Source organism: Pelobates fuscus, chromosome 8, assembly GCF_036172605.1.
Source record: "Pelobates fuscus isolate aPelFus1 chromosome 8, aPelFus1.pri, whole genome shotgun sequence".
NCBI classification, from domain to species: domain Eukaryota; kingdom Metazoa; phylum Chordata; class Amphibia; order Anura; family Pelobatidae; genus Pelobates; species Pelobates fuscus.
The window spans coordinates 150739337-150762631 of record NC_086324.1 but is presented as its reverse complement, the minus strand read 5'-3'; the positions used below and the strand labels follow the sequence as shown (position 1 = coordinate 150762631).

At 44.8% G+C, this 23295-nt stretch overlaps 2 protein-coding genes across 4 annotated transcripts; one reads left to right on the top strand and one right to left on the bottom strand.

Moving 5' to 3' along the window:
- Window positions 1-596: 596 nt before the first annotated feature.
- Window positions 597-4853, bottom strand: NUDT1 (nudix hydrolase 1). Of its 3 annotated transcripts, none has more exons than XM_063428925.1 (4): window positions 4793-4853; window positions 3040-3198; window positions 1721-1866; window positions 597-1020 (listed from the first exon to the last, which is right to left on the bottom strand). In XM_063428925.1, exons 2-4 carry the CDS (start codon window positions 3189-3191, stop codon window positions 848-850), a joined length of 471 nt encoding a protein of 156 aa, XP_063284995.1. In that variant the 5' UTR covers window positions 3192-3198; window positions 4793-4853; the 3' UTR covers window positions 597-847. The 3 variants fall into 3 exon arrangements, with proteins under 3 accessions (XP_063284995.1, XP_063284994.1, XP_063284996.1); XM_063428924.1 differs by having other exon boundaries at window positions 4725-4848; XM_063428926.1 differs by having other exon boundaries at window positions 1721-1788; window positions 4725-4848.
- An 11-nt stretch (window positions 4854-4864) lies between these two features.
- Window positions 4865-13589, top strand: MRM2 (mitochondrial rRNA methyltransferase 2). The gene is made up of 3 exons (XM_063428923.1): window positions 4865-5034; window positions 6594-6883; window positions 12811-13589. Exons 1-3 carry the CDS (start codon window positions 4994-4996, stop codon window positions 13248-13250), a joined length of 771 nt encoding a protein of 256 aa, XP_063284993.1. The 5' UTR covers window positions 4865-4993; the 3' UTR covers window positions 13251-13589.
- Window positions 13590-23295: the final 9706 nt, after the last annotated feature.

The window sequence follows — 23295 nt, the reverse complement described above, 5'->3', positions numbered from 1 at the left end:
CAATGAAGATTACAATGCAACTAAAACAAACTGAATGAAAGAAGCCCTCAGTATCTGTTTTAACATATCTTAAATAAAAAAAAAAAACACACAAGAAATTTTAGAAAAGTATAAAGTTTACTACAATGTACAGGCCTGGAAGATATTCTAGGACACTCACCCAATACCTGGGTTAAAACAAAGCCAAACTGACTGACAATGTAACAAATTATGTTTCTCATGGTACCATTAACAGTTTTATATATTTTTTAGATTTATCAAGTGTAAAGGGTCTTTTCTGTGTCACGATCCATTGGGGAACATTTGAAAAAAAATGTTCAAACCTTCCTTTTATTTGTCCATTTTGTATTTAATTAGATTAAAACCTAAACCTTCAAACACAAATATAAAACAAGAAATTGACAATGGATTCGCTGAATTAAATGTATGAAGTCAACTTCTGGTTCTGAAGAAACCCAGGTTCTACTGTGAAAATTGTCATGTCACCAAAACCCTCAGTAGTAATAGTAGAAGGCATGTCGTCGCTGACTAACAAAATGACCACAAGTGAAATAAAAAGGGTATTCGGTATCTCTAGTAGTAACACACTGGGGACATTGAAACCGTTTAGCTGATGTATTCAATTGAACTATTGTCAAATTGCTCGATAACAGTATGTACAGGGTGCATATAGTCTGGGATACCATCCAGGTCCAACAAGAGCTTACAGACTAAGTCAAATTTTATGTAAAATAAAACTAAACTAAAATTTTAACTCTAAAAACTATTAAGGTGCTCCACATACAAGATGATCTTCATTTGAATGGATGGGTTGTATGGAAAAGTATAATTATCCTTGAATTTGTTGTCAAACATCTTCAACTTCTTCCAAGGTGTAGTTGAGAATTTTGTCATGGCCTTCAAACTTGAAATAGCCAAGGAATTTCTTTTTCTGGAGAAGAAGAGGAAACCAATAGATGTCATCTGGCCACATCCCATCGAATGGTATTTTCTCTAAGTCAAACCACTGAGGCCGCATTTCTGTGAATTAAACACAAAGTCAAAACATATTCTTAATGGAATAAATGAGCTTAATTGATACTACGGAGGGAAGTGGTGTGTTTCAATTCAGATTCTGAGACAAAGTTCTACAAAGTAAGTGCAATCAGTAGGAACGTTCTAATTTGATAGTGGCTTTTCGACTTCAAGAACTTTGCTCCAGAACTGCTCCTTGCACTCAATCCCAAGAGTTGTTGTATTATAAAGCTACATATGAGATATGTTTTTGAGATTTATTATGACAACTGTGACCTCAACACGATTTTTAATATAACGGTCCTTTCATCACGTTTTTGAAAGGAAGTGGATTCTTTGTTGATTTAAGTATATGTAAAAAATTAAATATAAATGGAAAAATGCATCCTTACCTTTAGCATATGACAAGATCCTTCAGCCAAATGGGACAATTAGTTGGTCTGATGATGTCACTGCACAAGTAGTGAAGCAGGGAACACCATAGAGACTAAATAGGTTTTCAAACACTATCTGACCCAAGGTGCACGTACATGGCTGTAGATTCGGTCACATACTAAAGTTAGGGATGAGTTTTTCTCTAAAGTGCCTACAGTATCCCTTTAATATTTTTCCTCCAATATGCATTAACTTTTTTGTTCCCATCAGTATACATTAAAGAGAATATTTCATTATATACACAGCCACAAATACCTATATAAGTATTTACCATCGCTCTCGGTAGGTTCACCAGTAAAGTTATCTGCGCGGAACACATGTACATCCAGGAGTTCAGTGCTGCCAACAAATTCAAACTTAATTTCACCAATTTTCTCGAGAGTCTTCACTGTAAGACCGCTTTCTTCCCAAAGCTCCCTAACAACACAAAGTGATTTAAAAATAAATATATATTAGGAATATATGTCAGACTCCATATGTATCTAAAACCCCTTTCTCTGCAATCTGATGTCATTGTACGGGTGATTATAGTGTGTAACATGTAAAACATTAAAAGAACACTTCAGACCCCTAAACCACTTCAGTTTTTTGATGTGGTTTAGTGGGTAACTGGCTGTCCCCTCTTTATTATTTTATAAAAAGAAAGTGTTGATTTCACGAAAAAAAAATTTAAAATTTCAAAATATCTTAAGTTGCAACCTCCTGGCTTTCAGTCAGACATCCGAGAGGGTCCTTTTCAAGACACGATTTGAGTGCTCACGCAAAAAAAAGAAAAAAAAAAAAGGGTAACGGCTCTCATAGAGAAGCGTTTTATTCAATACTTTTTTTATTAGGAGCATTCTATTAGCTCAGCACGTCAATTGCGTCATAGGACTCATTATTGAGGATCTCCCAGGGTGTCCTAAAGAGAGCTGCAGTTAAGAGATAATCTCGCTGCTCAAAAAAAAGGGGAATAACTATTACTTTAGACATTTTAGTTGCTGGTCCTAAAACTAAATCAACATTCACAGTTTAACCCCTTCAGGTGATAATGCACCTGAGACTCTGGGCACCATAACCGCTTTATTTCAATGAAGGTGTTATGGTGCCTATACAGTTCCTGTCATTTATAAAACTTTTCTAGCCCCTAACTAGCACTCCAAGCACCAAAACCACTATAGTACACTGTATGGTGCCAGTAGGGCTGTTGCCTCTGCCGAATATATGTAGTCAAACCATTTGCTACCTGTCTGATTTTTTAACTGAATTCCTCTGGGCACCACTCCCTGGCTCATGGCAGCCAGAAGCTCTTTCCACCGAACTAAGCCTGGCAGTGCAGGGCCGACCTCAGGAGGGCCAAGGGAAGCTTTCAATTGCAGTTGCAGAGAGTAGGTCTAGGTGGACCCCAGTTAAGAAGTCAAATTGTAAGGAAACTGTCTATTTACATGCCTGACGCAACCCAGGTAAGAAGACAAACCCTACCAAAATCCTGCGCTGGTTATGGTACTTGGAGTGTTCCTATAAACAGGTTAATGTTTGCCAAAAACATTAACCTGTTTATAGGAACAGGAAATGTTTGCCAAAAATGGATAACATCACTGTCTTCCTCACCTCTTTGCAGCTTCTTCTATTGTTTCTCCTGTTTGCACTTTACCACCAAAGCCATTCCACAGACCAACACCGAACCCACGCTTTTTCATGCCCAATAGAATTCTCGGAGGCTGGACAACCAAGACCAGGGTTAGCAGCTTAGATGTAAACATGGTTCTTCTGCAGCGAGGTTGGGAGGAGAGACGTCAGCAAGAACAGACTGGAATAAGTTGTGTTCTAAGTATTATTAGTCAACTCCCATCAGCCACATAGAGGAAGGTGAGTGTTCACAGATATGCATCTATGAAAACAAAACTGTATTCCTATAGTGTCCCTCTGCTCCTTCGCTCCCCCTCAAGTGAGAGAAATCACTCCGACCCATTTCGTCCCCAAAAATTGGACCACGTAGCTCTCCTTGACAAAGTACTGCTGGGAAAGAAACCGGTCGCTGTGATACCTGCATTCCTCTCACTCGATCTCTGGACATCTCTAGAAGATTCATGGACACCAGCGATATCTCTGAGAAACCCATTGGAGCTAGCGGGATCTGGACCTGATACAGTTTAGAATATCGGGACTCCTGTGCAGACTATATCGGAGTGGGTTTAGAGGGACAGCAATCCGATTTTAGCACTGTTCCACGTGTCAACGATTCAGGTTTGTATGTGTGTAGTATACACAATTTCTTACCTATGTTTGTATGATTTTACACTATGTATATTTTTATTTTCCAACATTAAAGATTCTCCAGTAAATGTTTAACATTAGCAAATCCTATGGGATTTTATGTCATTGGTATGTATTTATGGTTGTGCATGAAATCTAAAACACATGGCGCTATTTTATAAACACCACTCACTATTTTAAATATACTCTTCAACGCTATTGCTGTTTGGTGTGTATATATATATATATATATAAAAATCCAAGGCTCCTGCACTCCAACTTTAACAAAATAAATACCTGGTGCTCTGGTCACATAAAGTATAAATAATGAAAAAAATACCGGCACTCCAGGATTTGGTAAAAAAGAGAGGTTAGTTCATCTTTATTTTTACAGTTCCAGTCCTGGAACTGTAAGAATAAAGATGAACTAACCTCTCTTTTTTTTTACCAAATCCTGGAGTACCGGTATTTTTTTTTCATATAATTTGTATGATTGTTGCGGAGTAGTACTGGGTGTGTTGCGGTAACGGGTTGTGGATAATACACTACCTACCTAGTGTGGTTATTATAATGTTTTATACAACCAGTGCAGTCATAATTATACTGTAAAGCTTAAAACTGGGGGGTAGGAATTCTAACAGGGTTATTTAAGGTGAGAATTCAAAGTAAATCCAAAATTTTAGACCAACGTAGTAAAACTGGAATTTTTCCAATTTGGCTATTTTGGTGTTTAATTTGAAATTCCCTTTAAATTCTCACTTTTGTGAATAACTCTTTAAGAGTTTGGGGACTACGCACATTAATTTAGGTCAGCCTTAGCAAAGGAATTAAGGTAACAAAGCAGTCATTCTTGCATTTACATTTTAGATATTGTGGACTACAAATCCCATTGTTACCAGCCTGAAACATGTGAGGATACTTTATACAAAAATATGGCTATGAATTCCTCAAATATCTGTTAATGAAAGTACCAAGTATTATTATTATTAATTAGCAAAATATCTCACATCATTTCCCCCAAGCACCCTATCCATTCTTACCCTTATAGTGTCCCAGAGAGACTATGAAGAAATGCCCACTCTCCTCTCCATACACACGTGTAGCTCACCAGGCAGAGCAAGATGTCACATGACAGTGAGAAGTGAACTCAATCCGCCATCTTGAAGAAGGGCAAACTGGATTCGTGTAGATAAGGGAAGATAAACAACATAGATTCATGTTGCCCATAACTAAAATGGCGGCGGCTGGTAATGCTGCCTAATGTCAAAGAGTTCATGTCCTAAGCCTGTTTCTTGCTACATTGTGTCTGATGGGGAGAGACTGTGGGTTGATGGCGGCTGTGCTGAGCAGGTTGGTGAATCGATGATTGGGTGAAGGTGTATCTAATAAAGGGGACTGCTGAGAATTGAGCAGGAAGTGAACAGTGTAGGCTGGAGTATCAGAACCAGAACACACTGTCAAACTCAGCTATTTTGGAACAAAATGTTTAATTCCCAGTTTTTTTTTTTTGGAGTAGCGAATGACCCCCATGAGGGATGCTGTCAGTCTGGTATTATGTTGAGAGGTGCATGAATAGTGCTTCCTGCAATAATGTAAAATGTGTATTGTAATGATTAAGGGGACACTATAGTCACCAAAACCACTACAGCTTAATGTAGTGACCGGCGCTGCATGGGGAAAAAAGAGAAGTAAATACACCTTTCCCATGCCAACAAGGGGGGTTGGAGACCTAAATAGTTAAACATTATAGTGTCAGGGATACATGTTTGTGTTCCTTTAAGGACACATGACATGTGTGACATGTCATGATTCCCTTTTATTCCAGAAGTTTGGTCCTTAAGGGGTTAAAGAAACATTTTAAGTACCACAGCTGTGGTAGTGGTTATAGTACTTGACGTGTCCTGCCTGCGGCTGTTCCATGATTGGTTGTCAAACTGCTTTAGAATGGTTTATAGCTTATACCTGGGTCCCCAGCGGTAGGTTATGCTCCAGAGGTAAGTATGTTTTACTTATACAAAGAATAAAATAAAACATTGTTTTACTCAGCACTGTTTAACCCAGTAAACATTTCAGTAGTGTTTACTGAGTTTAACCCCTTAACCCCTTAAGGACCAAACTTCTGGAATAAAAGGGAATCATGACATGTCACACATGTCATGTGTCCTTAAGGGGTTAAGGACACATGACGTGTGACATGTCATGATTCCCTTTTATTCGAGAAGTTTGGTCCTTAAGGGGTTAAGAAACAAGGAAGGAGCAACAGTTCAGTTTAAGGGAATTTAAAGTGCCACTTCTGGGGTGTTTGCATATTTAATTCAAAGACTCGCTCACTGAATTGGAGCATACTGGAAGGTAAGTTTGAATTTAGGTAATGGTAAAGTAGTAAAACCTACTATAACAAGTCATAGAACCCGATTTAGAGACAATGAATCACAACTTAGGACTGTCCCTAAAAACTCAGGACTGTTGTTAGTTATGGACATCAAAATGATGACCATTGTTATCAACCTTAATGTATGGGGATGATGCTTTTGTGTATAATTTTCAAACATATTTACTGGGCAAAATATGAACAAATGATATAGTAGACAAGTTATGGATGTCTTGAAAGTATGGCTCCTTTGGGGACATTAGTCATGCAATTTACAAAGCTGTTCCTTCTACGATATAAGCTACAATAGCATTTTAACAAAGAAAGCCCATCCTGGGACCTAATGGAATAGTTAATCATTCCTACAATATGCCAGTGTAATTAAAATGAGTTCCTCTCTGGTAGTAAAGATAAGAATATGCAGAAATTAAACCCGGTTATTTACAGAATAAGCAAATTCCTTGCATGTTAGAATTTGAATACATGTTGTCCATATTTGAAACAAATGAAGAAATATTCAGAACGTGTGTGTATTTAGTGTTTTACAGGGCACAAAGTCACTGGTCCAACACCGCAGACTGCATGTCACGCCTGTTTTAGAAAAGGCAAAAACAGGGGCAGAGCACAGGTGGTTAGCAAGACAGAACAGTGATCCTTACGTAAAGGCTGCACATCGAAATAACTATCGTTGCCGGAGCGCCTTCAAACTCCTTGAGATTGATGAGAAGTATAAAATACTGCTCCCAGGACATCATGTTATTGACTGCGGGGCTGCACCCGGAGCCTGGAGTCAGGTGGCTGTTGAGAAAGTAAATTCGTTGGGTGAAGGTGAGTGCTGAAGGTACTGAATGATTATAAAAATCCTGTGTTAGTGAGTTCTAAAGTTTTTAAAGGGACACTATAGTCACCCAGATCACTTCCGCTCAATGAAGTGGTCTGGGTGCCAGGTCCCCCAGGTTTTAACCCTTCGGATGTAAACATAGCAGTTTCAGAGAAACTGCTATGTTTACATTGCAGGGTTAATCCAGCCTCTTTGTTTGCACATACACACGTTATTCAGTGAGTTATGTATATATTTTTTGACTTAATAAAGTTTAATATCTTATATTGATTTCTACTTTTAGAGGTAACCTTAGTGAGTCACGGTGGTTTTCTTAGTCCAAAGCTACCAATCCTCACTACTCTTCTTTATTGTTTAATGTTTAGGGTTATGCCCTCTTTTACCTCTAAAACCCTTATCTAACCCAGTGGCTGGGTTTTCCTATCCTGGGGTTACTCCTTCGTACTCTAGTGGCTGTCTTCCTGACAGCCGCTAGAGGCGCTTCTGCGATGCTGGATGCGAAAAAATCGCATTTAGCATTTGCAGAACGTCCATAGGAAAGCATTGAGTCCTATGGACTGTTTGAATGCACGCACGGCTCTTGCCACTCGGGGGATGTCGTCGGCGGGGGAGGAGAGGTCACCAGCGCCGAGGGAGCCCGGCACTGGATTAAAGTAAGTAACTGAAGGGGTTTTAACATAAGGATTAGATAGTGTCAGGAAAACTAGTTTGTTTTCCTGGCACTATACTGATCCTTTAACTACCATGTGTTAAGGTGATAGATTATTGAATAATTATTATTATTAATATTAATTATATAGCGCCAGCAAATTCCTTAGCGCTGTACAATAATGGGACCTAAATTGCTAGTATGTGTGTGTATGTGTGTGTGTATATATATATATATATATATATATATATATATATATATATATATATATATATATATATATATATATATATATATGTGTGTGTGTGTGTGTTATTGTTATTATTATTATTATAGCGCCAACATATTCCGCAGCACTTTACAATCATAGAATGGGGATAATTAACTGCAAATTGACATACAGAGTATTAGCATAGACAAAGATGGAGAAGGCCCTGCACAAACGAGCTTACAAAAAACATTTACATAATGGCTGTACGTAAGGCGTTGTCGGTAAACGGCTCCTGTACCGCCCTGTTCTAACATCTGATTAATACCTGTGCTGTACCCCATCAGCTCTTTGCTTTATGTTATTAACATGGGTGGGGGAGTGGGCGGAAAAACCCTTATTTGACACCTCAGAAAAATGTGCACATATTCTCTTGACCATCCTTGTGCATTTATTCATACAAAGTGTTAACCTGCTGTAACGGACCGATTTGCACACAAGAGGTTAAAAAACGTTTAGGCGATATTCCCCTTTCAGATGCACCGGCAGCTATTGCAAGCACCAATCTCCCGAACTGCAAACTACACGAATCCTCCAACTCCCGAACAGGAAACACACGAACACTGGAAATAGCCGAACCGGAGAAGCATACGAATGCTCTCAAGCATATGAATGCTGTAAGCAGCTGAACAGGAAAAGCATACAATCAGCTTACACTCCTGGCAATCAGCATACAATCCAATTCCCCCAATAACGAGACGACACTTTGTTGTGAGGGTCAAGCAGAACTGACTGTACTGGCACATACAGTCTCTTTTATTCCCAATCCTCAAACATAGTACAGCCCACAGGGTTTTACAGAACAACCAATCAATCCGTACAATACACACGGACACTCCCACACAAAATCCTCCCCTCTGCCTGTGATACAATTACCTTACACAATGGGTAATGTAATTAGCACAGGCAGAGAAATACAGTTTTCCCACATTATTCATAACTTTAGAAGTATGCATCACATTCACATAATTCATTCACATTTTCCGAATCAGCATACTCCATTTACAAACATATGCCAAAATCATCCAAATTGGTCCAATGGGGGGGGCGGGGCCGGGCCGCCGAGCCGAGCGGCAGCCATCCATGCCGGCTCTGAGTTGCTTAAATATACCAAAACATTCAAAAATAAGGCACCAAAAGCCTACCTGGGGTAAGGGAGAGGCACAGGAGCAAAACGCAGGGACACCTGCTAAGCCACAGCCGCGCAACCCGATTTACCTGGAGCAAGCTGAGCCCATGAGGCCTACACGCACACGGCAACGGCAGGAGCCACGAGACCAGATGGCTGAGAGAGAGAGAGGGGAAACCGGACCCGGCCCCGCTTCCCCCCCCTTGGGCCGGCGGGGGTGATCCCGGCCCACGAGTCAAATCTCCGGAGACTGGAGGCAGGAGTGCTGCAGAGCGGGGAGCTCACCCCCACACCAAGATGGCCACTGAAAGCACACGCCGCAAGGAGGTAAGCGAGGTCGCCTGGACCCCCGGTGTGACGAATCCCACGGCTGGACCCCTCCAGGCGGCTGAATGGACGGCGCGGAGCCGGCCTGTACCCCAGGATTTGGTGGTGGTCCAGGGAGGGATGCCCCCAACTTTGCGAGCCCTGTGTCGTTGGGGCGAGCTGGACCCCCGGCGGACCGGTAGCCGGGGAGGCGAACACCGGCGACAAGTGTGAGACCGGAGAAGGGTGAGGCACCTAGGGGCTGGAGCTCCGACGGGGAACTGTGGGAGTTGGGGACGAGGGGCCGAGGACTTTTCAGGGGTGGGAGTCTGCCGGACTACCGACATCCCTGAGTGCCCACAGCACTGCAGTGCACCCGATTGCACGGCCGGAGCAGGCCTGGAGGGGGAAAAGAGGGGGACAGATGCACCGGGGGTGCTAGAGAGACCTTGCACTGACCGGCCAACTGGATAAATAGGGGCACACTTGACATCAGCATTCCAGAGGCCACAGTAGAGAGCAGCCCGCACCGCTACAACCTATCCTGCCAGGCACTGCTCTGCCACCTCCAGCGGAGAGGCTCAATTAATGCCGCTATACAGCTCTACTTCACCTGAGCACTGTCCCAAGCAAAGGATAAATAAATCAACGAAGGACAGACAAGGCTAATGGGACTGTTTCCTGATACTCCGTTCGTGAACCCGTTCTCTCTGCAATTTTTGTTTTTTAGTTTTTACTTGCTTTGCTTATTTGATATCAGCTGGTTATTGTCAAGCTAGCTCACAATGCCAAAGGAATTCATAGTATACCCATAGTATTAGCGATTAATAATATATAAGCATATGTTACCCAGCATATCAGAGTTTTAATAGACTAAGTGATATTAACACATCTAACCTGAAGTGTTTATATACTTACTACCTCTAGTTGAACTTGCGCAGGGTAGTGCAGCGAGGACATGACGTTATGTTTTTAAATGACTACCATAAGCTCCACATGTTTCCTATTGCCTATTTACCTGCCTGAATACTACATTGTATATGCTATGCTATGCCTAAGAAACCGCACGTGCACGGACCAACCAATGCAAAACACATACACAAATCAGCACATAAAGCACTCGCACAAACCAGCTAACACACAGCACTCGCTCAAACCAGCTAACACACAGCACTCGCTCAAACCAGCTAACACACAGCACTCGCTCCAACCAGCTAACACACAGCACTCGCTCCAACCAGCTAACACACAGCACTCGCTCCAACCAGCTAACACACAGCACTCGCTCAAACCAGCTAACATAAAGCACTCGCTCAAACCAGCTAACATAAAGCACTCGCTCAAACCAGCTAGCACAAAACACTCGCACAAACCAGCTAACATGAAACACTTGCATAAACCGACTAACACATTGCAATTATAAGGATTATTGCATGCCTACACCACGACTGTTTAGGAGCCGTTTTGCATGACAAACAACTAAGTCTTAACATGGCCATAAGGCACCAGCGCGACACAGGGTGTTAACTACGCTCATGCTGTTAATAGAGCAAAAATGGTAAGGGATAATGCACATAGATAGTTCTATTTACTGGCGCTGATTCGTAGTTTGTCTGCTCTCGTTTACCCGCTTGTCTTATTACTGCCTACCGGCTCCTAAAGGGAGCACGCTCGAATATGATACTATATTAAAAGCTTTATAACAATTGACATGACTGAAAAGCCTCTGCGCAGGCAACAACTTCTGTATCCATTCATGCAAAGATAACCAGGCCTCTGCGCAGGCACTAACCCGCTTTAAGAATAATACGTATGCAATGGAATATGTTATGAAACCAATAAACATATTTAACACAAATTGGTCCATTGGTTCAAAAGATAGATCGTAGTCCTTTGTGACCAAATGAAGCATGGCTTTTCTGCCCAAAACCAGTTCCACAGAGTATTCTATCCTGGAGATAATTGAGAAGTAATCCAATTATCTCCAAGGACAGAGGCAGAACTCCATTAAGCACATGGCAGTAAAAAGACAGTAAAATACACAAGGTACATTTATTACATAAAATACAGAAATGCAACATATCCCCAGATAGCTTAGGTCTGAGCGCACATAATTACTGAATGGCGCTCAGACCACACACATACAGTTCAATTGCCATGGAGCCAAAGTCTTTTATTACACGAATAGGCTCCATGGCATAGCTATCTGGGTTAAATGAGTTCATTCAGTAAATCCGAGAATCTACCAAACGCCAGGGCAGAAATACATGAATAGTCCTTACTGCATAGGAAAATAAAGTATTTTAATGCCGGTCCATAGTCAAAAGGCAGCAGGCAGGCAACCAGGCTCCTCCAGTGCACAGTGGCGAGGTTGGTTCCGCCACACCTGCCAACTACATATTGTTTGTTTTTCCACTTACAGGTTCACTTTGTGTTGCGCTGTTTTTAAGTAATTTATCCTAGATTTAAACATATTTACCATGGACCTCATTAAGCATATTTTAGGATAGGGATTCTGAACAAAAGAGGTGAGATCCATTCTACAAAACACTGGGTGCTTTGAAATAAGGTTTCACTCTCAACCTGGCAACGGTTAATTCCCTCTGAGAAATTATTACTGATTGCAAGATTAGAGGTGTGCTTATAAAACCATCTCTTGTCCTGCACTGGCTATCAGAAAAATGCTAATGGAAAACTTCAAGCACCATAACCACTACAGTGCTTTGTAATAGTTATTGTGCAAGTTCCCTGGTGCTCCCCTATTGTAAGTAGTTAAACTGTTTTAGAATGGCAAATCGGTCCGTTCAGAAGATCTGTCTGCGCTAAGCCTGACGATGTATAGCTTAAAGGGACACTGTAGGCACCCAGACCACTGCAGCTCATTGAAGTGGTCTGGGTGCTGTGACCCTACTGCACTTAGTGCTGCTATGGTAAACATTGCAGTTCCAGAGAACTTCAATGTTTACATTTCAGCTCAAAGCCTGCCCTTTGTGTCTGTCTAACAGACCGCCACAAAGAGGGCTTCCGGAATCCTAACAGACTTTTGGTCCGTTATCTGACGCTGGACGTCCTCACGGACCTCCAGCTCAAATGTGCGCACGGCCATTGTCTTCAGCCCCACGGGAGCGCGAGGGAGGGGCGGGACCTTTTAACCCTATAGTGCCAGGAAAACAGCTTTGTTTTCCTGGCACTATAGGATGCCTTTAACTCATTCAGATGAAACTCTCAGGCAATGGGCTTTGCACAATAGAGCTAACAAAAGCTACTAGACTGGAGCTTTTATCGCTACTGCAGCTGTAGAGATGGTGGGGATTGGCAGCTGTTCTAATACTGTTTGACTATTTAAAATGAGGAAGCACCAGGGCATTTGTGGCACCATCCCCCTATAGGGATGGGGGATTGGTAAAACCACCACCTTTTGGATTATGCAAGATCATTTAAAACACCAAAGTTCTGAGAAAATATAAAATAGAGATTTGTATGTATTTTTTTTATCACTGCTTTAGAAGTGAATCTTCTATCCGTAACTCATGTTTGCATTTAATTTTATTTGTTGTTCTAGATCTTAAAGCAAGTGTTGGCTTTGTGATCGGACTTGACCTTCTTCACATCTCACCGCTGGAAGGAGCAGTATTACTCTCTCATTCTGATGTAACCGACCCAGTAACCCAAAATCAAGTAATTGGCCTTCTCCCTTCAGGAAAAGCAGATGTCATCCTGAGTGATATGGCACCTAATGCCAGCGGAATACGAGAACTGGATCATCAAAGGCTTGTCAGCATGTGTATTTCCCTTCTGGACTTGTCTGACAGAGTTCTGCGCCCCGGAGGCAGCTTCCTCTGCAAACTGTGGGATGGTAGTGAAAGCAATTTAATACGAGACAAACTGCGCCAGAGGTTTCAGGATGTGAGAAACGTAAAACCCAAAGCCAGCAGGACAGATTCTGCGGAGACATTTTTATTAGCAAGATTACACAAGAAGAACCCTTCTTCAGCCCCCTAAAACTGGAACTCAGTTTATCATAAAGCTATATACATTTATTTTATTAAAGTAATCCTATATAAACAAACCGTTCACACCAGCTCTCTCAATATAAAATATATTTTCTAACCATATTATATATGTTTGTCTATAATTATATATTTTTTCCTTTTTGACTGTTTTTATTCATTGCTGTTGCAGCAAGAGAAACCACTGATACAACAATGGATGGGTATAATAACGTAAGAACGCTTGAAGACCGCTCTGGCTAATGATGTAGCTGAATCATTTCATCAAGGCTTAACTTTAGATTTACTTCAATGATTTGGTTTGTAAATATATTATAGGAAATCATTGCAAAACGAAAAATTAAATGTATTGCATCATTCTCATCAGTTCTGCAATGCTAAATACATTTAGGTAAAGAAATATGGCAAGCACCATAACCACTACAGTGTGATGGTAGGACTACCCAGGTGCCATTTACAGCGGTTTACCCTCTTACCAGGTGCTTGGATCCTGTGAAGCAAGGTTTATGAAATCCGTCTTCTGCTGCAAATGCATTGGCTGAGGGTGTCAGCTGACCACTCTCAGCCAGTGACGGAGTGTCTGCATCTAAATTTGCAGAGAATTGGCATAAGTCAGGCCTGGACTCTTGTTCTAGGCTGGCTGGTGACGTCCCAAGACGCTGCCATTGGTTTGGTTTGTAAATATATTTTTATTGGGGGTATATCTACTAAATTGTTGAGAAGTATATGTTTGTTTTTTTTATTGGAATTTTTTTTTTCGAAATTTTACTATAGTTTTGTTCAAAATATAGTCGCAAATATGTACAGGGTTGCTGTTCCACCATGTTTTTTTTAGGCAAATATAATTTTTTTTTCACCTTTCTGACTGGTACATGAAAAGTGCTGAGCTGTAGTATGTAGCATTCTCATACGTGGAAGGCAGCAAGCTGTTCAAGGTAATATTCAAATATTTAAAGGAACACTCTAATGGAAGTTTAGCATCAATACAAGAGGGATGTTCTACCTACAGGTGGACGAGTAGTCTCTATAATTAAATATGTACATTAATAGATAAAACCCATACCTTAAAGGAACACTGTAGGGTCAGGAACACAAACGTGTATTCCTGACCCCCCCCCTCTTGTCACCCTTAAATATAGTAATCTGCTAGCACCCCCGATCTGCCTCCTTGGCTGACATAATCAGAATTGATGATCTCTGCTAATCACTCAATTCAAAACACCACCCTGGCCAATCAGAATTTTCTCATAGAAATGCATGGAATCAATGCATCTCTATGGGGAAAGTTCAACGCCTCCATGCAGAGAGTAAAGATGCTCAATGTTAGTGCTGCACACTGTACAGCACTGACCCAGATGCACCTCTAGTGGCCTTCTGATTGACAGCCAATGGAGGTGACCCTAGGCAGCAATGTAAACACTGCCTTTTTTCTGGACCTTTATATTTATACTGCAGTTATAACACACTATAACATTGCTGTCCTGCGTTGTACTGATAATGCAACGGATCACGATATTTGTTGCACAGTCAGTAGTCTAGTGACTTTATTAATATATCTCTTAAATCTATTGATGTGTGGTTATCAGAGTTAGAAGTAGGCTTTGCTTCCAAAGCCTATTACATTACTACCCAAATCCAGATATTCGTTGATATATTTTGGTATAACAATACTGCTCCTCAAACCCTGATATTCTCATAGTTTGCTATAGCCACACTGGTCACTAAACCCTGATATTATTGTTTTATTTATATAATGCCAGCAAATTCCGTAATACTCTACAATGGGGTATCCCAGCTGATCTTGACCCACACTGTACCCCAAATCCTGATAACCCCCTTAAATGTGAATTGTCCAGAATTCTGTCATTTCAAAGTGAATTTCCCATTTCAAGCCACTTTAGCCAAGCTGGAAAAATTCTCCAAGTCAGCAATGCTTCAAGTTTGACTATTTCAGCCTTAAATTTAAAATCCACTTTAAACTCATTTTAAATTCCTAATAATTCGCGCTTTAGTGAATAACCCTTATGTTAATATTTTACGATATTCTTGAACATGGTTTAAAGGAACACTCCAAGCACCATAGCCACTACAGTGTACTCTAGAGATTATGGTACCAGGAGTACTCTGGCACCCCTCCAATTTAAGTACCCATACCATTTAATAGTAGTTTCAATTACCTGGGTTCAGTTGGTCCTTTCCTATTCTCATATGAGAGTTGGAATCTCCTACTACGAGCTTCTGTTAGCATTCCGGACCTAGACCATGCAGAACCAGCTCTTTGGCTGAGGCCTTCAGATGCTCACTATGAGCTATTGTGCTAACCCCTTTACTGCCGGGCTTAGCTCTGGCAGCCGCAGAGATGCAGGAACTGGTGCCCAGTGCCCCTAACCTATACTTGGCAACATTTCAGAGAAGAGTGCAGGGGTCCAGAGGGCTTGTTATAGGTAAAAAGGGCTGATCAGCCTACCAAAGGGGTAGGTGTTCGCTCCTAAAGAGGGTGGCCAGGCTGACTAATAACCTGCCTCTCTTAGTACCCAGTCCCTCCTGCATTTGAAATCTGCAGGCAGATTTCAAAATGAGGCACGTCATACATTTGCTGGGATTGTACTCCAAAATGCAGGAGTCTTCTTGCAAAATTAGGACTATAGGTGCATCCTGGGTAAGAAGACTGTAACGGATCGCCTGGCACCCAGACTTGGTACCTCCGTTAATGGATGCTCCTAGTGCTTCCTGAGGACTCCAAGCACTCTGGCAGACACCACAATCACCGAATCCGAGAAACCTTTAAATTCTCCCAAGCGTATGAATGCTGTAGACCATTGAATAGGAACCATACGAATAGGCTTGTACTCCTAGCAGTCAACTGGAACAGCATGCAATAAATCCTTCCCCCAATAATGAGACGACACATCACTTTGAGGGTAAAACAGGAACTCTGGACTGGCTCATCCAGCCTGGCTTTTATTCACAAACAGGTACATACAGGACACTCCCAGGGGGAGGATGATATTGACCAATCACATGGATGCACCTCCCACACATTTCCTCCCCTTAGATTACCACTTAACCCAATTATACAGTACACACTTTTCCCCAATTCCTGGATGTACCCCAAAAACAGGAGGTACACCTTTAAATCCAGCATCGCTGGATAGCCCTTATTCAGGGGGACAACATATCCAAAATTCAAGTCATTCGGATGAATGGTTCGTGAGATATGGGGTTCCAAAGATTTGACCGACCGCATGGGTAAAGTATCCGAAAACAGTTCCATGCATTTTGGCCCTGCGGTCGGTCACAAACAAGGGAATGAAAACAGACGAATTGCCTGTGTTATAGAGCCTGGAGAGGGTTTGAATGAATTCCCTTGTTTGTGGGGTTCTTTCTACCGAACGGTGGGTCATTCGGTAGTTTCCATACGAATTTCTGGAAGTATGGAGGTCTCAGCGGTGTTTGCCTAGTCAAGTGTCCGATTTTAGTTCCAGACACTCGACGGCAAAACACCGCTGTTCGGTAGTTTAAGATGGCCGCCGCCACGTGTTTGTTTCCCGAATGGCGGCCACCCAGAGGACAAAGACCACACTGCACTGATTGCCAATTACCCGTTTGCAACATTGTTGCAAACTGTAATTGGAGGCACACTTATTCCTGGGTGGTCTGGTTGTTCGGTAGTTTCACTCAATATACTGAATGGAGTGATTCTACCGAACAATCAGTTGAATGCTGCATACATATCACCCAGGCTAAACTTAACACATGAATACATATACAATATTACAGGCAGCACACTAGAACATGCTTCACAGTCTTAAAGGGACAGTAGTCCCAAAAGTCCCAATGTGTCCATAGATGCTGTTAAAAGGGCCAGTAGCAGCAATATACAGTACAATATGCCCAAATATAAATCTTTAAGTGTACCAATTTTCCAGGGGCCATAGTCAGCAGGTAAGAGGCAGGCAGCCAGGCCCCTCCAATGTCCAGTGGCGAGGTGGGTTCCGCCACATTTCTCCCCTTTCCCATTTAGACTATCCAGACTCCAGACCTCCAGTCGGTCTGGGGCTCTGATAGTCGGCTGGCTGTCCTTACAGGGGGTAGTTGTCCAGATGGCCCCCTGCCACTCGTGTCCAGTTGTAAGTCCAAGGCTTGGGGAAAAAGTAACCAGGGTGTCCTCTCCCCTGGTTGAACACAGCTGTTGTTGGGGAAAAACGACTGTCTCCCCTTCCGATATTTTGTCTGGCTGTTGTGGACTAGGACCGACTGTCCCTATCCCCAGTGGTGTAGGTGCAGAGACTACGGTCCCATCTGCACGGTTGTGGGGTTTACTGTCTCCCCTTGGTGTGCTAAGCTGCCGCTGGGGAGAGGGGATGACAAACTCCTCTCCCTGAACCGTAGACTGCCGCTGGGGAGCAAGGACATCTCCTTCAGTTCCCTGTAGCTTGGGCACAGAGACCACGGTCCCATCTGTGCTGGTGTGGGGCTTACTGTCTCCCCTTGGTGTGTTAGGCTGCCGCTGGGGAGGGAGGACGCTGCTCTCCTCTCCCTGCACTTTACTGATCCGCCGCTGGGGAGAGGTGGTAGCAAGCTCCTCTCCCCTACATACTTCTATACTCTGTGGAGGGAGACCGACTGTCTCTACTCCCAATACAGTGTCCTGCTGCTGGGGAAAGGAGACTGGGCTCTCTCTTCCCTGCTGGACACTCTGCTGCCGGGGAATGGAGACTGGGCTCCCAATTCCCAACAAATCACACTGCCACTGGGGAGGGAGGACGGCCCCTTCAGCTCCCTGTAACTTGGGCACAGAGACCACGGTCCCATCTGTGCTGGTGTGGGGCTTACAGTCTCCCCCTGGTACATTAAGCTGCCGCTGGGGAGAGGTGGTAACCAGCTCCTCTCCCATTAGAACACTCTGCCCATTGATGATCCGCCGCTGGGGAGAGGTGGTAACAATCTCCTCTCCCATGCCTACTTTCAGTCTTTGTGGAGGGAGACCGACTGTCTCTCCTCCCAATTCAGTGTCCTGCTGCTGGGGAACGGAGACTGGGCTCTCTATTCCCAAAGAATCACGCTGCTGCTGGGGGGTAGGACCAACTACCTCTGCCCCCTGTAACTCAGCCTGCCGCTGGGGAGGGAGGACGCTGCTCTCCTCTCCCTGCACTTCACACTGCCGCTGGGGATCTGGGCCGACTGCCCAGCATCCCTGTAGGGCCGGTAGAGAGACTGCAGTCCCATCTCCACCTGCCATCTGTGGGTCTTCCCAGGACCAACCCGTGAGGCCCCTCAACATTTGTGAGTAAGGGCCACCTGCTTCCCCACCTGGCAACTCTGGCTGCTGCTGGGGATCTGGGCCGGTTGCCCAGCATCCCGGTGGAGAGACCTTGGTCCCATCTCTACCTGCCTGTTGTGGTTCCTCACAGGACCAGTCTATGAGGACCCCCACTTCGGGTTCCTCCCGCCGCCTCAGGGAAAGACGGCTAACCTCCTCGGATGCAGCCTCTACTCGGCTGCTGTAACGCTCCTGCTGCTGAGCATACTTCCTCTCTTTCGCCAACCGGAATTCTCGGTCCAGCCTTGTGTTTCGCTCAGCCATGACCTGGTTCCAGATCACCCGGCGTGTCTCCATGGGTATATCATCCCCATACTCGGCCACTCGCTGCCTCACCTCGGCCAGCCAATCATCTCCAGAGCCAGAACCTTCCATACTTGTCTGCTCCCAGGGGCGCTGCACGACTGCTAGCGTTGCCCTCAATTTGTAAATCCAAACAGTGTCTCTGAGCTGCTTTACCTCACACTAGGACGCCATCCCACCGCTGCCACCAATGTAACGGATCGCCTGGCACCCAGACTTGGTACCTCCGTTAATGGATGCTCCTAGTGCTTCCTGAGGACTCCAAGCACTCTGGCAGACACCACAATCACCGAATCCGAGAAACCTTTAAATTCTCCCAAGCGTATGAATGCTGTAGACCATTGAATAGGAACCATACGAATAGGCTTGTACTCCTAGCAGTCAACTGGAACAGCATGCAATAAATCCTTCCCCCAATAATGAGACGACACATCACTTTGAGGGTAAAACAGGAACTCTGGACTGGCTCATCCAGCCTGGCTTTTATTCACAAACAGGTACATACAGGACACTCCCAGGGGGAGGATGATATTGACCAATCACATGGATGCACCTCCCACACATTTCCTCCCCTTAGATTACCACTTAACCCAATTATACAGTACACACTTTTCCCCAATTCCTGGATGTACCCCAAAAACAGGAGGTACACCTTTAAATCCAGCATCGCTGGATAGCCCTTATTCAGGGGGACAACATATCCAAAATTCAAGTCATTCGGATGAATGGTTCGTGAGATATGGGGTTCCAAAGATTTGACCGACCGCATGGGTAAAGTATCCGAAAACAGTTCCATGCATTTTGGCCCTGCGGTCGGTCACAAACAAGGGAATGAAAACAGACGAATTGCCTGTGTTATAGAGCCTGGAGAGGGTTTGAATGAATTCCCTTGTTTGTGGGGTTCTTTCTACCGAACGGTGGGTCATTCGGTAGTTTCCATACGAATTTCTGGAAGTATGGAGGTCTCAGCGGTGTTTGCCTAGTCAAGTGTCCGATTTTAGTTCCAGACACTCGACGGCAAAACACCGCTGTTCGGTAGTTTAAGATGGCCGCCGCCACGTGTTTGTTTCCCGAATGGCGGCCACCCAGAGGACAAAGACCACACTGCACTGATTGCCAATTACCCGTTTGCAACATTGTTGCAAACTGTAATTGGAGGCACACTTATTCCTGGGTGGTCTGGTTGTTCGGTAGTTTCACTCAATATACTGAATGGAGTGATTCTACCGAACAATCAGTTGAATGCTGCATACATATCACCCAGGCTAAACTTAACACATGAATACATATACAATATTACAGGCAGCACACTAGAACATGCTTCACAGTCTTAAAGGGACAGTAGTCCCAAAAGTCCCAATGTGTCCATAGATGCTGTTAAAAGGGCCAGTAGCAGCAATATACAGTACAATATGCCCAAATATAAATCTTTAAGTGTACCAATTTTCCAGGGGCCATAGTCAGCAGGTAAGAGGCAGGCAGCCAGGCCCCTCCAATGTCCAGTGGCGAGGTGGGTTCCGCCACATTTCTCCCCTTTCCCATTTAGACTATCCAGACTCCAGACCTCCAGTCGGTCTGGGGCTCTGATAGTCGGCTGGCTGTCCTTACAGGGGGTAGTTGTCCAGATGGCCCCCTGCCACTCGTGTCCAGTTGTAAGTCCAAGGCTTGGGGAAAAAGTAACCAGGGTGTCCTCTCCCCTGGTTGAACACAGCTGTTGTTGGGGAAAAACGACTGTCTCCCCTTCCGATATTTTGTCTGGCTGTTGTGGACTAGGACCGACTGTCCCTATCCCCAGTGGTGTAGGTGCAGAGACTACGGTCCCATCTGCACGGTTGTGGGGTTTACTGTCTCCCCTTGGTGTGCTAAGCTGCCGCTGGGGAGAGGGGATGACAAACTCCTCTCCCTGAACCGTAGACTGCCGCTGGGGAGCAAGGACATCTCCTTCAGTTCCCTGTAGCTTGGGCACAGAGACCACGGTCCCATCTGTGCTGGTGTGGGGCTTACTGTCTCCCCTTGGTGTGTTAGGCTGCCGCTGGGGAGGGAGGACGCTGCTCTCCTCTCCCTGCACTTTACTGATCCGCCGCTGGGGAGAGGTGGTAGCAAGCTCCTCTCCCCTACATACTTCTATACTCTGTGGAGGGAGACCGACTGTCTCTACTCCCAATACAGTGTCCTGCTGCTGGGGAAAGGAGACTGGGCTCTCTCTTCCCTGCTGGACACTCTGCTGCCGGGGAATGGAGACTGGGCTCCCAATTCCCAACAAATCACACTGCCACTGGGGAGGGAGGACGGCCCCTTCAGCTCCCTGTAACTTGGGCACAGAGACCACGGTCCCATCTGTGCTGGTGTGGGGCTTACAGTCTCCCCCTGGTACATTAAGCTGCCGCTGGGGAGAGGTGGTAACCAGCTCCTCTCCCATTAGAACACTCTGCCCATTGATGATCCGCCGCTGGGGAGAGGTGGTAACAATCTCCTCTCCCATGCCTACTTTCAGTCTTTGTGGAGGGAGACCGACTGTCTCTCCTCCCAATTCAGTGTCCTGCTGCTGGGGAACGGAGACTGGGCTCTCTATTCCCAAAGAATCACGCTGCTGCTGGGGGGTAGGACCAACTACCTCTGCCCCCTGTAACTCAGCCTGCCGCTGGGGAGGGAGGACGCTGCTCTCCTCTCCCTGCACTTCACACTGCCGCTGGGGATCTGGGCCGACTGCCCAGCATCCCTGTAGGGCCGGTAGAGAGACTGCAGTCCCATCTCCACCTGCCATCTGTGGGTCTTCCCAGGACCAACCCGTGAGGCCCCTCAACATTTGTGAGTAAGGGCCACCTGCTTCCCCACCTGGCAACTCTGGCTGCTGCTGGGGATCTGGGCCGGTTGCCCAGCATCCCGGTGGAGAGACCTTGGTCCCATCTCTACCTGCCTGTTGTGGTTCCTCACAGGACCAGTCTATGAGGACCCCCACTTCGGGTTCCTCCCGCCGCCTCAGGGAAAGACGGCTAACCTCCTCGGATGCAGCCTCTACTCGGCTGCTGTAACGCTCCTGCTGCTGAGCATACTTCCTCTCTTTCGCCAACCGGAATTCTCGGTCCAGCCTTGTGTTTCGCTCAGCCATGACCTGGTTCCAGATCACCCGGCGTGTCTCCATGGGTATATCATCCCCATACTCGGCCACTCGCTGCCTCACCTCGGCCAGCCAATCATCTCCAGAGCCAGAACCTTCCATACTTGTCTGCTCCCAGGGGCGCTGCACGACTGCTAGCGTTGCCCTCAATTTGTAAATCCAAACAGTGTCTCTGAGCTGCTTTACCTCACACTAGGACGCCATCCCACCGCTGCCACCAATGTAACGGATCGCCTGGCACCCAGACTTGGTACCTCCGTTAATGGATGCTCCTAGTGCTTCCTGAGGACTCCAAGCACTCTGGCAGACACCACAATCACCGAATCCGAGAAACCTTTAAATTCTCCCAAGCGTATGAATGCTGTAGACCATTGAATAGGAACCATACGAATAGGCTTGTACTCCTAGCAGTCAACTGGAACAGCATGCAATAAATCCTTCCCCCAATAATGAGACGACACATCACTTTGAGGGTAAAACAGGAACTCTGGACTGGCTCATCCAGCCTGGCTTTTATTCACAAACAGGTACATACAGGACACTCCCAGGGGGAGGATGATATTGACCAATCACATGGATGCACCTCCCACACATTTCCTCCCCTTAGATTACCACTTAACCCAATTATACAGTACACACTTTTCCCCAATTCCTGGATGTACCCCAAAAACAGGAGGTACACCTTTAAATCCAGCATCGCTGGATAGCCCTTATTCAGGGGGACAACATATCCAAAATTCAAGTCATTCGGATGAATGGTTCGTGAGATATGGGGTTCCAAAGATTTGACCGACCGCATGGGTAAAGTATCCGAAAACAGTTCCATGCATTTTGGCCCTGCGGTCGGTCACAAACAAGGGAATGAAAACAGACGAATTGCCTGTGTTATAGAGCCTGGAGAGGGTTTGAATGAATTCCCTTGTTTGTGGGGTTCTTTCTACCGAACGGTGGGTCATTCGGTAGTTTCCATACGAATTTCTGGAAGTATGGAGGTCTCAGCGGTGTTTGCCTAGTCAAGTGTCCGATTTTAGTTCCAGACACTCGACGGCAAAACACCGCTGTTCGGTAGTTTAAGATGGCCGCCGCCACGTGTTTGTTTCCCGAATGGCGGCCACCCAGAGGACAAAGACCACACTGCACTGATTGCCAATTACCCGTTTGCAACATTGTTGCAAACTGTAATTGGAGGCACACTTATTCCTGGGTGGTCTGGTTGTTCGGTAGTTTCACTCAATATACTGAATGGAGTGATTCTACCGAACAATCAGTTGAATGCTGCATACATATCACCCA